The sequence below is a fragment of the Staurois parvus genome, unplaced genomic scaffold, assembly GCF_062004578.1.
Source record: "Staurois parvus isolate SC_StPar_1 unplaced genomic scaffold, SC_StPar_1.0 ptg001043l, whole genome shotgun sequence".
Taxonomy (NCBI): domain Eukaryota; kingdom Metazoa; phylum Chordata; class Amphibia; order Anura; family Ranidae; genus Staurois; species Staurois parvus.
In genome coordinates, this window is record NW_028318839.1 from 537,373 (window position 1) to 553,281 (window position 15,909).

Genomic DNA, 15,909 nt, shown 5'->3' on the forward strand with positions numbered 1-15,909 from the left:
GCAGAGGTTGGGCTTTCAGAGAGAGGTCCAGAATGACATGACAGGGAACCCAAAAATTACTAAGCAACCCTTAACCTCCCTGGCGGTATTCCCAAGTGTAACTCCGGGTAAACTTTCAGTACCAAAAGCGGTAACCCCGAGCTACACTTGGGAATACCCTGCACCGTTGCTCCGGGATCCCTGTATCACTTACCTTGTCTTGCGCTCCCACGACGTCCCTCCTGCAGCGCCCCCTGGCCAACTCCTCCGGCCGATGCTGGCCATCTTCCGGGTTCCGTTCCCTGTGAGCGTCAGGGATGTACGGAACGCATGGGGAATGGAACTGGCGGGAAATTTAAAAATGTTAAAAAGTGACATTCACTCAATACACTAAAATCACATAGTAAAACATTCCTGTATCAAACAATTTCACATACATTTTGTCCCGAGTGCTTTGTCCTGTGCCCTGCCTGCATTTTTACTGTTCTTTCTGCCTGTAAACTGAGAAAAGTCCATGGCGTCCAAAAAGCGTCCCTTTAGGTCAAAAGCAGCTTTAGACCGGCTAAAGAACAGCGATAGTAAATCAGAACCACTTGCAGAATTGAGTGATAATGATTTGTGGGGGAAATTCGTCATCAGATACTGAAAACGATTCTGCGACTGAGCTCAGTGATGTGCAAACTTGGCGCTATATTTCACATTTCAGTGTTTTTGGTTTGATTAACTTATTGAATTAAATGTATTATTATTATATGATTATTTTTTATGATTATTTATTATATTATAATTTATGATTACGTGTTTAAAATTTTATCATACCCGGGATGTTTACTAGACTCCTTGTTTGGACAGATTTCAGTGAGTTATTCCTAAGAATTACAGGCCTACAATAAAAAAACAACATTTTTCCATGCAAAAAAATGTACCGCTTTGAGCACAGAAATACTGACATAATCAGACTGCCAGGGAGGTTAAGGGGTAGTGCTACACAAATAATGACTGTGAGGCTGCTGGCATCCTAGCTGCCAATGATGTCGCACAGTGTCCTTGGTTGCTAGGATGCAGGTGGCCCCTTGTGTCCTATCAACCAAAGATGCTTACTGCCCTCACAGCAGGAAGTTGTCATTTAGTGGCGGTAGCAATACCACATGAATGGCTTCCGACTGCAAACAAAAGTTTGCTTCAGCTGAGCAGGTAAACACAACTTTAGGTTTTCCTGTTCATGAACTGCAAGCATCCAGAGTTCATGGCAAACCCTTTGTTATTACAAACTCATCCCTAGTACTTAGCAGATCCCTTTGAGCACCTGGCTGCAAAATCACTGCAGTTCCCCATGTGTCTACGAATTGTTGTTCACTCCTCCGCTTCCTGATGTAATGGAAACCTCTGAAACTGTATAGAAAGGAGGTTGTATACTCCATAGTCGCCATTTGTTCAAAGATAAAGATTTAAATTGGCTCCTCATGCATTATTCTTTATTATTATTCAATAAAAAAATAAAAGCATAAAAAGATTCTTAGGCATGCTCTTTAACCTGCCTGATACATTGTCATAGTTAATTTGTTGCTGTCAGGAATTCCACAGCCGCTTAATGAAAAATAAGGAGATTAGGGGTGATTTTTGGTTTACTATACCTTTGCATAAATAATTGTCTCTTTCAGCCCAACACCAGTTTTTCTCCGGCACATGCTGGCGTTCATGTTTGCCATAGAGGAAATAAACCGCAGAACAGACATCTTGCCAAACATAACTCTGGGTTACACCATCTACGATTCCTGCACTTCACAGCTGAAAGCCTTGCAGAGTACTCTCGGTATTATTTCAGGGAAAGAGAAGATAGTGCCAAATTACAGCTGTTATAAACAAGGCAAAGTGGTTGGAATTATTGGGCACAGGCTATCCTCCTCATCGACTTCCATGGCCAGTGTGACTGGAATCTACAGGTACCCACAGGTGAGCAACAATTCTACATATTGAGATTGGCATACTCCCAATAATGTTTACATATTTCTAAAGTATTTGATAAAAGGCCACACAGCACAAACAATGTTCTAAGCCAGAGGTATCTAAACTTTCAAAACAAAGGGCCAGTTTTCTGGCCTTTAGACTTCAGAGGGGCCAGACTGTGGCCAGAGGGAGTAGAAAATGTGTTGGCATCAGTGGGAGTGAACAATGCCCTATATTTGATGTTTTATATAGTGTCCCATTGTTGGTGTCAGTGGGAGGAATAGTACCACATCATTGGTGTTAGTGGGCAGAATAGTGTCCCATCATTGGTGTCAGTGGGATGCGTATTGCCCTACCGTTGGTATCAGTGGAAGCAATAATGCCCCATCATTGGTGTCAGTGGGTGGAATAGTGTCCCATCATTGGTGTCAGTGAGAGGAATTATGTTCTATTTTTTATGTCGGTGATAGGAATAGTACTCTGAGGACCGGATAAAGACAATCAAAGGGCCACATCTGGCCCAGGCCGCAGTTTGGAGACCACTGTTCTAAGCAATTGTCAGCATGGATTCATTAAAGACCAAAAGTATCATGCAAATCTGTTTGTCTTTTTATGAGGAAGTAAGCAAAAAGAAAAAAGTTGTTAAATGACCAGCATGGGGTTAACACCAGAGCCAGTACCAGACCTTTATCCTTGAGGAGTGTCAGGTATGGATTTCAAGGGGGAACCCCCACAAGAAAAGTGCAGTTTCCCCCAAAATCCATACCAGACCTTCATCCAGGTATGCTACCCAACATGCCAGAATGTTAGGAGCAGCAAGTGTGCATGCCCACTCCTCCTAAACCATACTAGACCACATGCCCTCAAACTTGAAAGGGTACCTTTCTGGTGGAAACCCGCAACTGATCTAGTGGAGGTCTGTGGGCAGGGACTTATCAGAATCTAGAAGCTACTTTAAAATGAGAAGGCCCACTCCTCACGTGAATGAGTAAGAGGTACAGTACATAATACCCTTACTGTTTAACCTCTTCTTGACTGTGCTATAGACCAATGATGCTCTTCTGCATTGTTCAGTCTCATGTCTCTCATTTTTCTCTTGGCAATGCCCAATAGATTCTCTATGGGGTTCAGGTCAGGCAAGTTTGCTGGCCAATCAAGCACAGTAATTCCAAGGTCATTGAATCAGGTTTTGGTGCTTTTGGCAGTGTGGGAGGTCAGATAAAGGGATAACGCTGAGAATAGTCTAGTCAAAGCCGAGTCGGTTTCCAGGAAAGCCACGAGAGTAGAAACAGAGCTTTCTGCAACACGAACATACTAGACACGAATGCAAAGAGCAAGTGCAGACAACAGGCTTAAATGTGATCAACCACACCCCTCTGGGGGATGGACCGCAGAGGCCTGAAAGCATAAAAGGCTCCCACCATGCTCTGCAGAAACCCTAGATGGATGCCAGCACATGGAGCAGCATAACCTCTGGGAAAAGGTAGGACCTTGACAGTACCTCCTCCTCAAGGGCCCCCCCCCCCCCGTGGCTCAACAAAAGGCTTCTGAGGAAAGCGGGCATGAGAAGCGCAGAGGAGGGCAGGAGCATGAACATCCGCGGAAGGAACCCAGGAACGCTCCTTGGGACCATAACTGCGCCAATAAACCAGGAACTGCACCCGACCACGCACCAATCGAGAGTCCAGGATCCGGCTCACCTCATACTCCTCATGACCGTAAACCCGGATGGGACAGGGCCGAGGCAGAGAGGTAGTGAAGCGATTGCAGACCAGAGGCTTCAACAGGGATACAGGGAAGACATTAGAGATCCGCATCCCAGGAGAAAGGGCAAGGGCATAGGCAATCGGATTCACCTTGCGGAGGATGCGAAAAGGGCCAACAAAACGGGGGGCCAGTTTGGGTGTGGGCACCCAAAGATTGAGGTTGCGAGTAGACAACCACACCCGATCTCCAACCTGGTATGAAGGAGCGGGCAGCCGTCTGCGATCAGCCTGGAACTTCTGGCGCTGTGCTGAGTCCTTCAAGGACTTCTGGATCTGCCCCCATGAAGAACGCAGGGCAGCAAGATGGTTCTCTACAGAGCATGGCGAGAACCTCTCAGGTAATACCGCAGGTTGGAATCCATAGTTGGCCATGAAGGGAGACATCCCGGAGGAGGAGTTGACAGCTGAGTTCCTGGCAAACTCTGCCCATGGCAGGAGATTGTCCAAATCGTCCTGTTGGTCCAAGATATAGCAGTGAAGGAATTGTTCCAGGGCCTGGTTGGAACGATCCGCAGCCCCATTGGATTGCGGGTGGTAGGCCGAAGAGAAGGAGAGCCTGATACCCAACTGGGAGCAGAAGGCGCGCCAGAACCTGGACACGGACTAACTCCCACGGTCCGAAAAAATCACCCTGGGCAACCCATGCAGGCGAAAAATCTCCCTGGCAAAAACCGTGGCCAGTTCTTGCACAGTTGGTAATTTCTTGAGCGGAACACAATGGCACATTTTGGAAAAACAATTGACGACCATGAGAATGACCGTATGGCCCCGAGACACAGGGAGGTTTACAATAAAATCCATGCCCAGGTGTGACCAGGGACGCTCCCCATTGGGAATGGGTTGCAGAAGGCCCAATGGAAGATGCCGTGGAGATTTATTCTGGGCACAGACCGAACAGGCGATGTCGGCATGGAGAGTTGGCCACCAGAATAAACGAGAGACGACCCAGGACAACTGGTTCATCTCTGGTTGACCAGCAGTCTTGGAGTTATGGTAGCGCAATCCCTCATGTACGAAACATCTACCATCCGGTCTCTCGGGAGGAGCGTCAGTTTGAGCCACCAAAATCTGCTCCCCAAGGGGAGAAGTCAAACTGGTGCGAATGGCAGCCAGGATCTGATCCGGAGGTATGACCGAGGTTGGCTTAGAGTCCTCCCTGGACAACTTAGAGTATTGCCGCGACAATGCATCAGCCCTGACATTTGTGGAACCAGGCAAATAGGAGATGACATAGTTGAAACACAACAAGAACAAGGCCCATCTGGCCTGATGGGGCGTCAGTCTCTTGGCCTCTGAGAGATATGTCAGGTTCTTGTGATCGGTAAGAATGAGGACCGGAACCGCGGAGCCCTCGAGCAGGTGCCTCCATTCCTTGAGAGGCTGAATGATGGCCAACAACTCCCTATCTACAATCTGGTAGTTGCATTCTGCAGAGGAAAGCTTCCTGGAGTAGAACCCCCAGGGAAGTAGGGGTCCATCGGGCGACCGACGCTGAGACAGGAGAGCGCCTACTCCCGTCTCAGATGCACCAACCTTGAGGACGAAAGGCAACCCAGGATTGGGATGAGACAGTATCGGAGCCGAAGCGAAGGCGGATTTCAGAGCCTCGAAAGCTATGATGGCCTCGGATGGCCACTCGTGAGGATTACTGCCCTTCTTGGTTAGGTCTGAGAGAGGCTTTGCCAGCGTGGAGAAGTTCCTGATGAACGTCTGATAATAGTTGGCGAAACCCAAAAAGCGCTGAATGGGCCAAAGACCATTGGGACGAGGCCATTGCAGAACCGCCGCAAACTTCTGAGGGTCCATGGAGAATCCCACCGCAAAAATGATGTAGCCCAAAAAGGCAACCTGGGACCGGTGGAATTCACACTTCTCAGGCTTACAAAAGAGTTCGTTCTCACGTAACCGTTGCAGCACTCGCTTGACATGCTGGATATGGGACTCCATGGAGGCAGAGTAAACCAGGATGTCATCCAAGTAAACCACCACGCACTGCTGCAACAAGTCACAAAAGACATCATTTATGAACTCCTGAAAGACCGCAGGCACGTTACACAACCCGAAGGGCATCACCAGGGATTCATAGTGACCGGTTCTGGTGTTAAACGCGGTCTTCCACTCGTCCCCTTGCTTGATCCGTACGAGGTTGTACGCCGCCCTAAGGTCGAGTTTGGTGAAGACCGTTGCTCCCTTGAGGCGGTCGAACAACTCGGTAATCAACAGAATAGGGTAGGCATTCTTGATGGTGATTCGATTGAGACCCCTATAATCGATGCAAGGCCTCAATTCACCACCCTTCTTCTTTAGGAAGAAAAAGCCCGCTCCTGCTGGGGAGGTAGACTTATGAATGTGCCCCCGGGAAAGTGCATCCGCAATGTACTCCTCCATGGCCTGATTCTCCGCAATCGAAAGAGGATACACCCTGCCACGTGGAGGAGTGGCACCAGGTTGCAAGGGTATGGTGCAGTCGTAAGGACGATGGGGAGGTAAGGCACCAGCGCGCACCTTGTCAAACACGTCCAGGTACTCCCTATAGTCGGTAGGCAACACAGAGTCCGAGGAGGCACACAACACCTTAACCGGCCCACGGATGCACCCGGCCCCACACTGTGGAGACCACGAGAGAATCTCGGCCGTTCGCCAATTAAAGGTTGGATTGTGCCTCTGGAGCCAGCGATAGCCCAACACCACAGAATAGTGCGGGGAAGAAATTACCTGAAAACAGGCCAACTCCCTGTGAACAGCCCCAATAGCTACTTCAACCGACAGGGTCTCGTGGGTAACCTGCGGCGGTTGCGGGGGCCTGCCATCTATCTCCTTGAGAACCAATGGGGTAACTTGAGCCTGCAGGGGAATGGAGTGCTGGGCAGCAAACGAGCTGTCCATAAACAACCCACCGGCCCCAGAGTCTACCAATGCCTGGGTCGTCACCGAGCCCTCCGCTCAAGAGAGGACAACGGTGATCAGTGGTTTATCTTTGCGGAACGCCGGGGACGAGGAAACTCCACCCAAGATCTGTCCCCGACAGGATCTCAGGTGCGAGCGTTTCCCGGACGGACCGGACAGGACTGCCGAAAGTGCCCACCAAGGCCACAGTACAGGCAGCAACCCTCCCGACGCTGAGCGGCCCGCTGTCCCTCGGAAAAGCGAGCAAACTCCAGCTGCATGGGCTCACCGCCAAACAAGCCATCCCCAGGAGGCGTGGGAGGAGAGGGAGGAATGAGTGGGACAGAAAACGCAGGCGCCAGTCAGTTGGGAGGCCTCCGCAGGTGCTCCTTGAGTGAAGGCCTCTCCCTGAGCCTGGTGTCAATCAGGATTAGGAAGGAAATTAGTGCTTCCAGCTCCACAGGCAGTTCCTTGGCTGCAATCTCGTCCTTCAACGCATCTGAAAGGCCATGAGAAAAAGCAGCCACCAGAGCCTCATTGTTCCAGCCCACCTCTGCCGCCAGGTTACGAAACTCTATGGCGTACTCGGCAACGGTCCGTGAACCGTGATGCATGGACATGAGCATCTTGGCAGCCGAGGCGGAGCGAGCAGGCACGTTGAATACCCTACGGAATGCGTCGACAAAACTCGTGAATCACCGGGTCATTCCTCTCCCATAAGGGATTTGCCCAGGCTAAGGCCTTGTCTGAGAGCAGCGAGATTAGGAAGCCCACCTTTGACCTCTCAGTCGGAAAAACGTGGGGTATTAACTCAAAATAAATGCCCACCTGGTTGAGGAACCCACGACACTGACTTGGCTCACCCCCATAGCGCTGTGGAAGAGGGGCTTTTACCAGTCATACCTCTGGGCACCGCGGGTGCAGCAGCAGCCGCGGCGGTAGGCGCAACAACCAAAGCAGCAGCAGGGGTGACCACCGGAGTGAAAACCGGCCTAATAGCACCAGGAGTAAGGTGCACGGTGTGTGGAAGCAGCGTCTGCAATGCCTGAGCGAACTGATCCAACAGGAGATCCTGTTGATCAAGTCTGGCGAATAACATGGGAAGCGAAGGCGTACCTGCATTCTCAGGATTCATGGCATTCATGTAATGTCAGGGCAGGAGCTGTGGAACGGACAGGCAGGCCTAATAGCAGGGTCACGCACCGACTGACGACAACCACCACCCACAGACCGGAGTCCCTCAGGGCGCGGAGTCTAAGCCCCAGGATGCCCTTCACCAGGGCCCCTGATGGTGGAGATGGACTTGACGCAGCCAGGGACCAGGTCGCGACCCCCTAGTCACCCCAGCTGTGGTAATGGCTGCCGCCAATGGCGTATAGCTGGTAGGAACCAGATAAGACAATAGCGTAGTCGGGCAGGCCGGGTCGATAACAGCGGGACAGACAGTACAGAACCGTAGACAAGAATATACAGGTCACAAGCCGGGTTCAGCAACGGGAGGTCAGATAAAGGGATAACGCTGAGAATAGTCTAGTCAAAGCCGAGTCAGTTTCTAGGAGAGCCACGAGAGTAGAAACAGAGCTTGCTGCAACACAAACATACAAGACACGAATGCAAAAGAGCAAGTGCAGACAACAGGCTTAAATGTGATCAACCACACCCCTCTGGGGGATGGACCGCAGAGGCCTGAAAGCATAAAAGGCTCCCACCGTGCTCTGCAGAAACCCAAGATGGATGCCAGCACATGGAGCAGCATAACCTCTGGGAAAAGGTAGGACCTTGACAGCTCATCTGCGGAAAGAAGCATGAAGTGCTCCAAAATCTCCTGGTAGACGGCTGCGTTGACCCTGGACTTAATGAAGCACAGTGGACCAACACCAGCAGATGACATGGCTCCCCAAATCAGCACAGACTGTAGAAACTTCACGCTGGACTTCAAGCATCTTGCAGTGTGTGCCTCTCCATTCTTCCTCCATACTCTGGGTCCTTGGTTTCCAAACGAGATGCAAAAGTTGTTCTCATCAGAAAAGAGGACTTTGGACCACTGAGCAACAGACCAGGTTTGTTTTTCTTTAGCCCAGGTAGGACGCTTCTGACATTTGTTGTTCAGGAGCGGCTTGACAAGAGGAATACGACATTTGAAGCCCATGTCTAGGATCCGTCTGTGTGTGGTGGCTCTTGATGCACTGACTCCAGCCTCAGTCCACTCCTTGTGAAAGTCCCCAACACTTTTGAATGGCCTTTTCCTGACAATCCTCTCCAGGCTGCGGTCATCCCTGCTGCTTGTGCACCTTTTTCTTCCACACTTTTCCCTTCCACATAACTTTCTATTAATGTGCTTTGATACAGCACTTTGGGAACATCCAACTTCTTTTGCAATGACCTTTTGAGGCTTTCCCTCCTTATGGAGGGTGTCATTGATGGTTTTCTGCACAACTGTCAGGTCAGCAGTCTTTCCCATGATTGTGATTCCTACTGAACCAGACTGAGAGACCATTTAAAGGTTCAGGAACCCTTTGCAGGTGTTATGGCTTAATTAGCTGATTAGAGTGGGACACTTTGAGCCTAGAATATTGCACCTTTTCACAATATTTCACAATATTCTAATTTTTTGAGATTGTGGATTTGGGGTTTTCATGAGCTGTAAGCCATAGTCATCACAATTATGACAAATCATGGCTTGAACTATCTTGCTTTGTATGTAATGAGTCTATCTCATATATTAGTTTCACCTTTTAAGTTACATTACTGAAATAAATGAACTTTTGCACGATATTCTAATTTTTCGAGTTTCACCTGTATTCATTAGATGACAATAGGAACACCCATAAAAATTAAATGCTGAAAACTGGTAGAATAAAAAATAAAATAAAAAATGCAAAGGAAGATGATAATAAAATGTCCATGCATTGAAGATAAAATAAGATAAGAATAAATAGATTTGCTATGGTGAAAAAATCCTAGGCAATGAAATGGATAGGACACTAAGGCGGGGAATATATGAAAATTTAGAGCTAGGAAAAATAAAGAAATGTTTTTTTAAAAAACAGAAGGTCCAATGGGTGGTCTCAACTGTTATCAATAAAGCAGTTGAGATCCATATCAACATTGAGACCTCTGGGGTAAAGGGTGCCCATCTGGAAAATCCATTTGGATTCAAGTTGAGAGTCTGCCCTTTTCCTATTGGTACCTCTCTAATGTGATTTGATCATGTCTATGCCCACAAATGTGAGGCTGGAAGGATCTTTATTATGACATCTTTTAAAGTGCTTTGAAAGCGAGTGATCCTTAAAACCTCTTTTCATGTTGTATAGATGTTCCCTCAATCTGTCATTCAATTTCCTTGTGGTATGTCCTGTATACTGTTTGCCACAGGGGCACCCCAAAAGATAGACCGCATATCGGCTATGGCACGTAATAAACGTATCAATTTTGTAGTTTTTTCCAGAATATGTTGAGGTAAATGAATGTACTTTCCTTTTACGATGATTATTGCACACACAAATAACGCATTTGTTACACAGAAAAAATCCAGTAACATTGGAGAAAAAGGATAAGCTAGTGGGAGGGTTTACCACATTAGGGGCTATAACATTTCTTAATGCCATTGTTCTTCTGAAAGTCATCTCTGGTCTATCAGGTAATATTTTAGTAAGGACTGGGTCAGCCTTTAGTATACCCCAGTTTTTGTTAAATATTTTAGTGATCAGCTTATGTTGGATTGAGAAGGTGGTCACGAAAGGACAAGTTTTGGTTGGTCTCTGTATACCACTATTATTTAACATACCATCTCTGTCGGCTTCTGCAACTGACATAAGTGTCTTATTTAATACAGATTCACTATACCCTTTTTCTACAAACCTCTCTTTCAAGATGGAGGCTTTTGAGTAGTAGGTGTCAAGATCAGAGCAGTTCCTCCAAATCCTTAGGAACTGTCCTTTCGGTATGTTTGACAGCCAGGCTGGGTGGTGACAACTATCCGTAGGAATATAACTATTCCTATCTGATTTCTTGAAGAATTATTCTGTGATGATCATACTGTCTCTCTTAATTAGTGTTAAGTCTAGGAATTTAATCTGGCTAAGGCTATTAACAAAAGTTAGTTTGATGTTCAGATCATTGTTATTCAGAGTGCCGAAAAAGTTAAGAAGAGTCTGTACGTTGCCATTCCATAACAAGAAAACATCATCGATGTAGCATCTATAAAAAGGACAATTCAGGCCACTCTCTAGAATAAATAATGTCCTCCTCCCACCTGGCCATGAAGAGGTTGGCCAGGCTGGGAGCAAATTTTGCTACCATAGCTACTCCGCGTGTCTGAAGGTAAAATTTGTTATCAAACCAAAAGTAATTGTTCGCCATTGCAAATCCTAAAAGTTGCAAAATAAAATCTTTCTGTATAGATGGAATGTTAGTAAAACCATCTAGATAAAATATCAATGCTTCCATCCCATCGTTGTGATCTATATTACTATATAGAGAAGACACACATCTGCAGTGACAAGAAATGTATCAGGATAGGCAGATAAATCTCGGAAATCATTAAGCATCTGCTTCGTGTCTTTCAGGTATGATGGGGTACCAGTTACAAGGGGCTGAAGACAATGGTCTATATATTGACCTATTTTGGAGCACAGTGATCCTATTCCACTAATTATAGGCCTACCTGGGGGGTTGATAGGATCTTTGTGTACCTTTGGTAGGATATACATAACCGGCAATTTTGGGGCTGAGGGACACAAGAACTCTTTCTCCTTTTTATTGATAATGTGGTCTTGATACCCCTTATTAATATTAGTCTTAAGTGCCTTTTTATATTGTATCACAGGATCTTTGGGTAGCAAACGATAGGTACTAGTGTCATTAAGAATTTTATAGGCTTCAGTCATGTAATCTACCTTATTAAGGACAGCCACACCTCCTCCTTTGTCAGCCGGTCGTATTACTAAGTCTTTTTTGTTCAAAAGACTATCCACAGCGTCATTAACATATTGTTGATCCCGTGGGCGTTTAACTTTCAAAACGTCCAAATCTTTCAAGACCATTTCTTTAAACACATTAATATATGAATGTGACTGTTGGGGTGGGTTGAAAAGGGATGCATTTCTGAAGTTAGAGCATATAATGCCCCCTGAATCAGAAATGCCTTGTGAGGGTGTCAGGGTCCTGTCCACAGCAGAAGTTCTGGCGTTTCTGCCAATACTTTACATGGCCGTAGAAGGACACCTCAGCCTCAGTCTGGTGCCAGACGGCCTTTATAAGGAGACTCATCACTTCCTCTGGTTGCTGGATGACCTCTATCTCCCCGTGGTTTGTTCCTGTTTCCTGTTACCTGCGACTTCCTGATTCCGACCCGGCTTGTACTTGGACTTGTCTGCTCTACTGACCCCCTGATATGATTTTGCCTTGGCTAAAGGATACGCTCTCTCTCACTCCTCCGTGCATGACCTCGGCTATCCCACCTGACCACGTCTGTTCTGTTCCCCAACCGGTACCTGACCTTGGCTCGAACTGACTATCCAACAAACATCCAAATCCTGGAAGGCTTGCATACCACGCACAGGCTCCTGCAGTCTGCAAAGCTATCTCCGTGCACCAGCTGTGCTCCTGAGTGGACCACCAATCAGCACTTCTACAGGCGACCTGTGCAACTTTGTGCCTGACTCCCACTGTCCCACTTTCAGGGGAGTCTGGAATTTAGCCACAAGGGAAGCCCTCTCTCCATTGGCCTCCATCACCAGGTACATGATAGAGGGAGGATTAAGCCCAGCTGGATTATTGGTAGGGTTAGCAAAATGTCTCTTATGTGTTAGCTGTCTAACAAACTTATTAATGTCAATATATTTATTGAATTTATTCAAACATTTCTTGGGGCCAAACCAGGGGCGGACTGACCATTTGGAAACTCGGGCACTGCCTGAGGGCCCGGGGTCAGTAGGGGGCCCCATGAGATGCCCCTGGTACCTTTTTCATAGGCTTTTTTGAGTTTGGGCAAGGACACAGGGGCCCCATGATCCCCTATTGCCCGGGGGCCCCATGAGTTGTAAGTCCGCCCCTGGGCCATTTTGATACCCAGAGTTATTCCTCGGGGGTTGCCAATTGTGTCTAAAATCATTGTTGGATGTCCTAGGTCTGGAATGATGTTGGGTAGGCATTCTATTTGAGTAATCTCTATCGAAGGACCAATTGAATCCACGAGAACCTATATTATTATCTGGTAGGTGATTGAAGGGATCAAACCTATTACTAACTGGTATAGTATATTCATAGTGCTGTGGTCTCTCAGGTTGCCTAGAGAAACCACCTGTATTAGAAGGATGTTGATAATTCTGGTGGGATTTCTGGAAATTCCCAGATGATCTAGGGGGTCGTAATGGAGTATTGTTATCCACCGGAATGGGGGAAGTATGGGATTCGTCATTGTGAGTTTGCCATTTTGAATATACAATTATCGTGGTAATCTCTGGAATCCCGTATATTTTTTTTTGTTTTTTAATTTTCTGTTCCTTTTCAATTCCTTCCAGATATGTTTTCAGTCTATCTGATTCTGATTTATAATCATTCAGATCTTTGAAAGGATTATGTTTATCCCGGACCTTATTGATTTCAGCGTCTAAATGCAACAATTTTTTCTTTTTTCGTAAAACTAGAAATTTCAATAAGTCGATTCCTGCATTATTAAAAATTTAAGAAAGAAATATCCCAGAGTGTGCGTATTTCTGAGGATGCTAGGTTCTGTAAATGTATAAACGTCCCTTTAATGTCCTCAGTCTCATTAGTAATAGAGAACACATCATCTGGGATACAGGTTCTTTTAGATCTAAATTTCGAAAATGTCATTCATATTGCAGAAAATTTACATAAATATAAAAGAGTATTGGCAGCTACAGCTACAGAATGGTGAAAATAAAATGGAGAAAAATGAGAAATGAAGCGAGCGCCAAGACCAACTAGTAGCTGATACACCAAAGGCAACCATAAAATACCTCAACGGATAAAATTCAACATGAGGGGTGCAGTGCTAAATCAATATATAAGAACCAAAAATTGACTAGATAAGTAAAGTGCCCATATACAGTGACAAAATGCAATACACATATGATAGATAAAGTGCCGTGCATATAATGGTAAGGATGATAAATATATCCCAAAACTCTCCTGTTAGGGCGTATAAAATAGTTCAAACAATAATGGTAACCGATGTAATCAGGGTAGTCTCTAGTAAGTGACCTCTTTACTCTAGTAGGTGATCCGTGTATTCCTGGATAATCTCACAGGTGACGTGTCAGAAGGAATGTTTAAAGTGCACACTCGCCAGATGCCAAAGCATAATATGCAATGTATATGGTATTTGGCCTCCAGGAATGGGCTTCAAGGCGGTATTGGCTCATCCAGAGCCAAAAAGAAGAATGCCCATAGTGTAGTAATTTCCAGCCAAAAAAACGCTTTATTAAAGGTAAGGTATACAAATAGAATCAGCATAGGAACTAACACTGACCGTATACAGAAAGCAGAATGGCCGCTGGACCTCCTCGTGGTCTCAGCAGCGTGACGTCACCACGTAATTTGCTCCCAGCCTGGCCAACCTCTTCATGGCCAGGTGGGAGGAGGACATTATTTATTCTAGAGAGTTATTATTTATTCTAGAGCAGTGGTTCTTAACCTTGTTGGAGGTACTGACCCCCACCAGTTTCATATGCGCATTCACCGAACCCTTCTTAATTGGAAAAATAAAATATGATTTTTCAAATTCAAAACATAGGTATATATTTAGGTATATATTTATACGTAGGTGCACAAAATGAACAAAACCATTAAGAACAAAGAACAAAACCATTAAAACATGATTTTCACACAAAAACAAAAACATAATAATGAATATTTACTGCACGAATCATATGAGTCGGGTGTGGGTCTTCACCTCCGCCGAACCCGCGAGACTGACTCACCGAACCCCTGGGGTTCGATCGAACCCAGGTTAAGAACCACTGTTCTAGAGAGTGGCCTGAATTGTCCTTTTAAAGACGCTACATCGATGATGTTTTCTTGTTATGGAATGGCAACGTACAGACACTTCTTAACTTTTTCGGCACTCTGAATAACAATGATCTGAACATCAAACTAACTTTTGATTATAGCCTTAGCCAGATTAATTTCCTAGACTTAACACTAATTAAGAGAGATGGTATGATCATCACAGAATAATTTTTTAAGAAATCAGACAGGAATAGTTATATCCCTAATGATAGTTGTCACCACTCAGCCTGGCTGTCAAACATACCGAAAGGACAGTTCCTAAGGATTCGGAGGAACTGCTCTGATCTTGACACCTACTTCTCAAAAGCCCCCATCTTGAAAGAGAGGTTTGTAGAAAAAGGGTATAGTGAATCTGTATTAAATAACATGTCAATTGCAGAAGCCGACAGAGATGGTATGTTAAATAATAGTGGTATACAGAGACCGACTAAAACTTGCCCTTTCGTGACCACCTTCTCAATCCAACATAACATGTTTGAACTGTTTTATACTCCCTAACAGGAGAGTTTTTTGGGAAATATTTATTATCCTTACCATTACATGCACGACACTCTATCTATTATGTGTATTTCTTTTTGTCACTGTATATGGGCACTTTACTTACCTACTCAATTTTTGGTTCTTATATATTGATATAGAGCTGCACCCCTTATGTTGAATTTTATCCTTTGAGGTATTTTATGGTTGCCTTTGGTGTATCAGCTGCTAGTTGGTCTTGGTGCTCGCTTCGTTTCTCTCTTTTATCCAGATGTGGTAAAAAGAGTCCAAAAAATTAGAAACAGTCTCAGCTGTAGGTTGAGGGATATCAGAGTCATCAGATTCTAAAGGTTGTCATTAAAAGAAAAATAAAAAATAACGCGTCACATGTACCTACTCTGTGCAATGGTTATGCAGAGATCAACACTGATCCTCTTCTTCTTTTTGGATCCCCCACCAGCGGTCCTGGCTGGTCCCTTCTGCCGGGTGCCCCCAATGCACTCCCTGCCGGGTGCACTCCCTGTTTTTTCTTCATTGGCTAACTGGCTGTGATTGACATCAGCAGGAGCTACTGATTCTGCAGCAGTGTGAGCCAATGAGTAGAGAGAGACCTGGGAGAGCATGAACATTGCTGGATTGAGTTGGGGCTCAGGTAAGTATGGGGGGGGGGAGTTGAAGGCTGAGCTACACCCAGAAGGTTTAATGCATAGAATGTGTTAGGAGCCGACTGGTGGTAGCCTTTAGCGGACCACAGGCCGGAGTTCCCCAGGGCACGGAGTCTAAGCCTCAGCCTGCTGATTCACCAGAGCCCCTGATG

General features: G+C 45.9%; 1 protein-coding gene across 1 annotated transcript in view; it reads left to right on the forward strand.

Moving 5' to 3' along the window:
• LOC149440963 (vomeronasal type-2 receptor 26-like) overlaps positions 1-15,909 on the forward strand; it is a 149,256-nt gene that overhangs the window by 71,408 nt on the left and 61,939 nt on the right. The window contains exon 3 of the mRNA XM_089657931.1: positions 1,641-1,932. Coding sequence (XP_089514057.1) covers positions 1,641-1,932 — 292 coding nt within the window. The remainder of the gene's footprint in view (positions 1-1,640; positions 1,933-15,909) is intronic.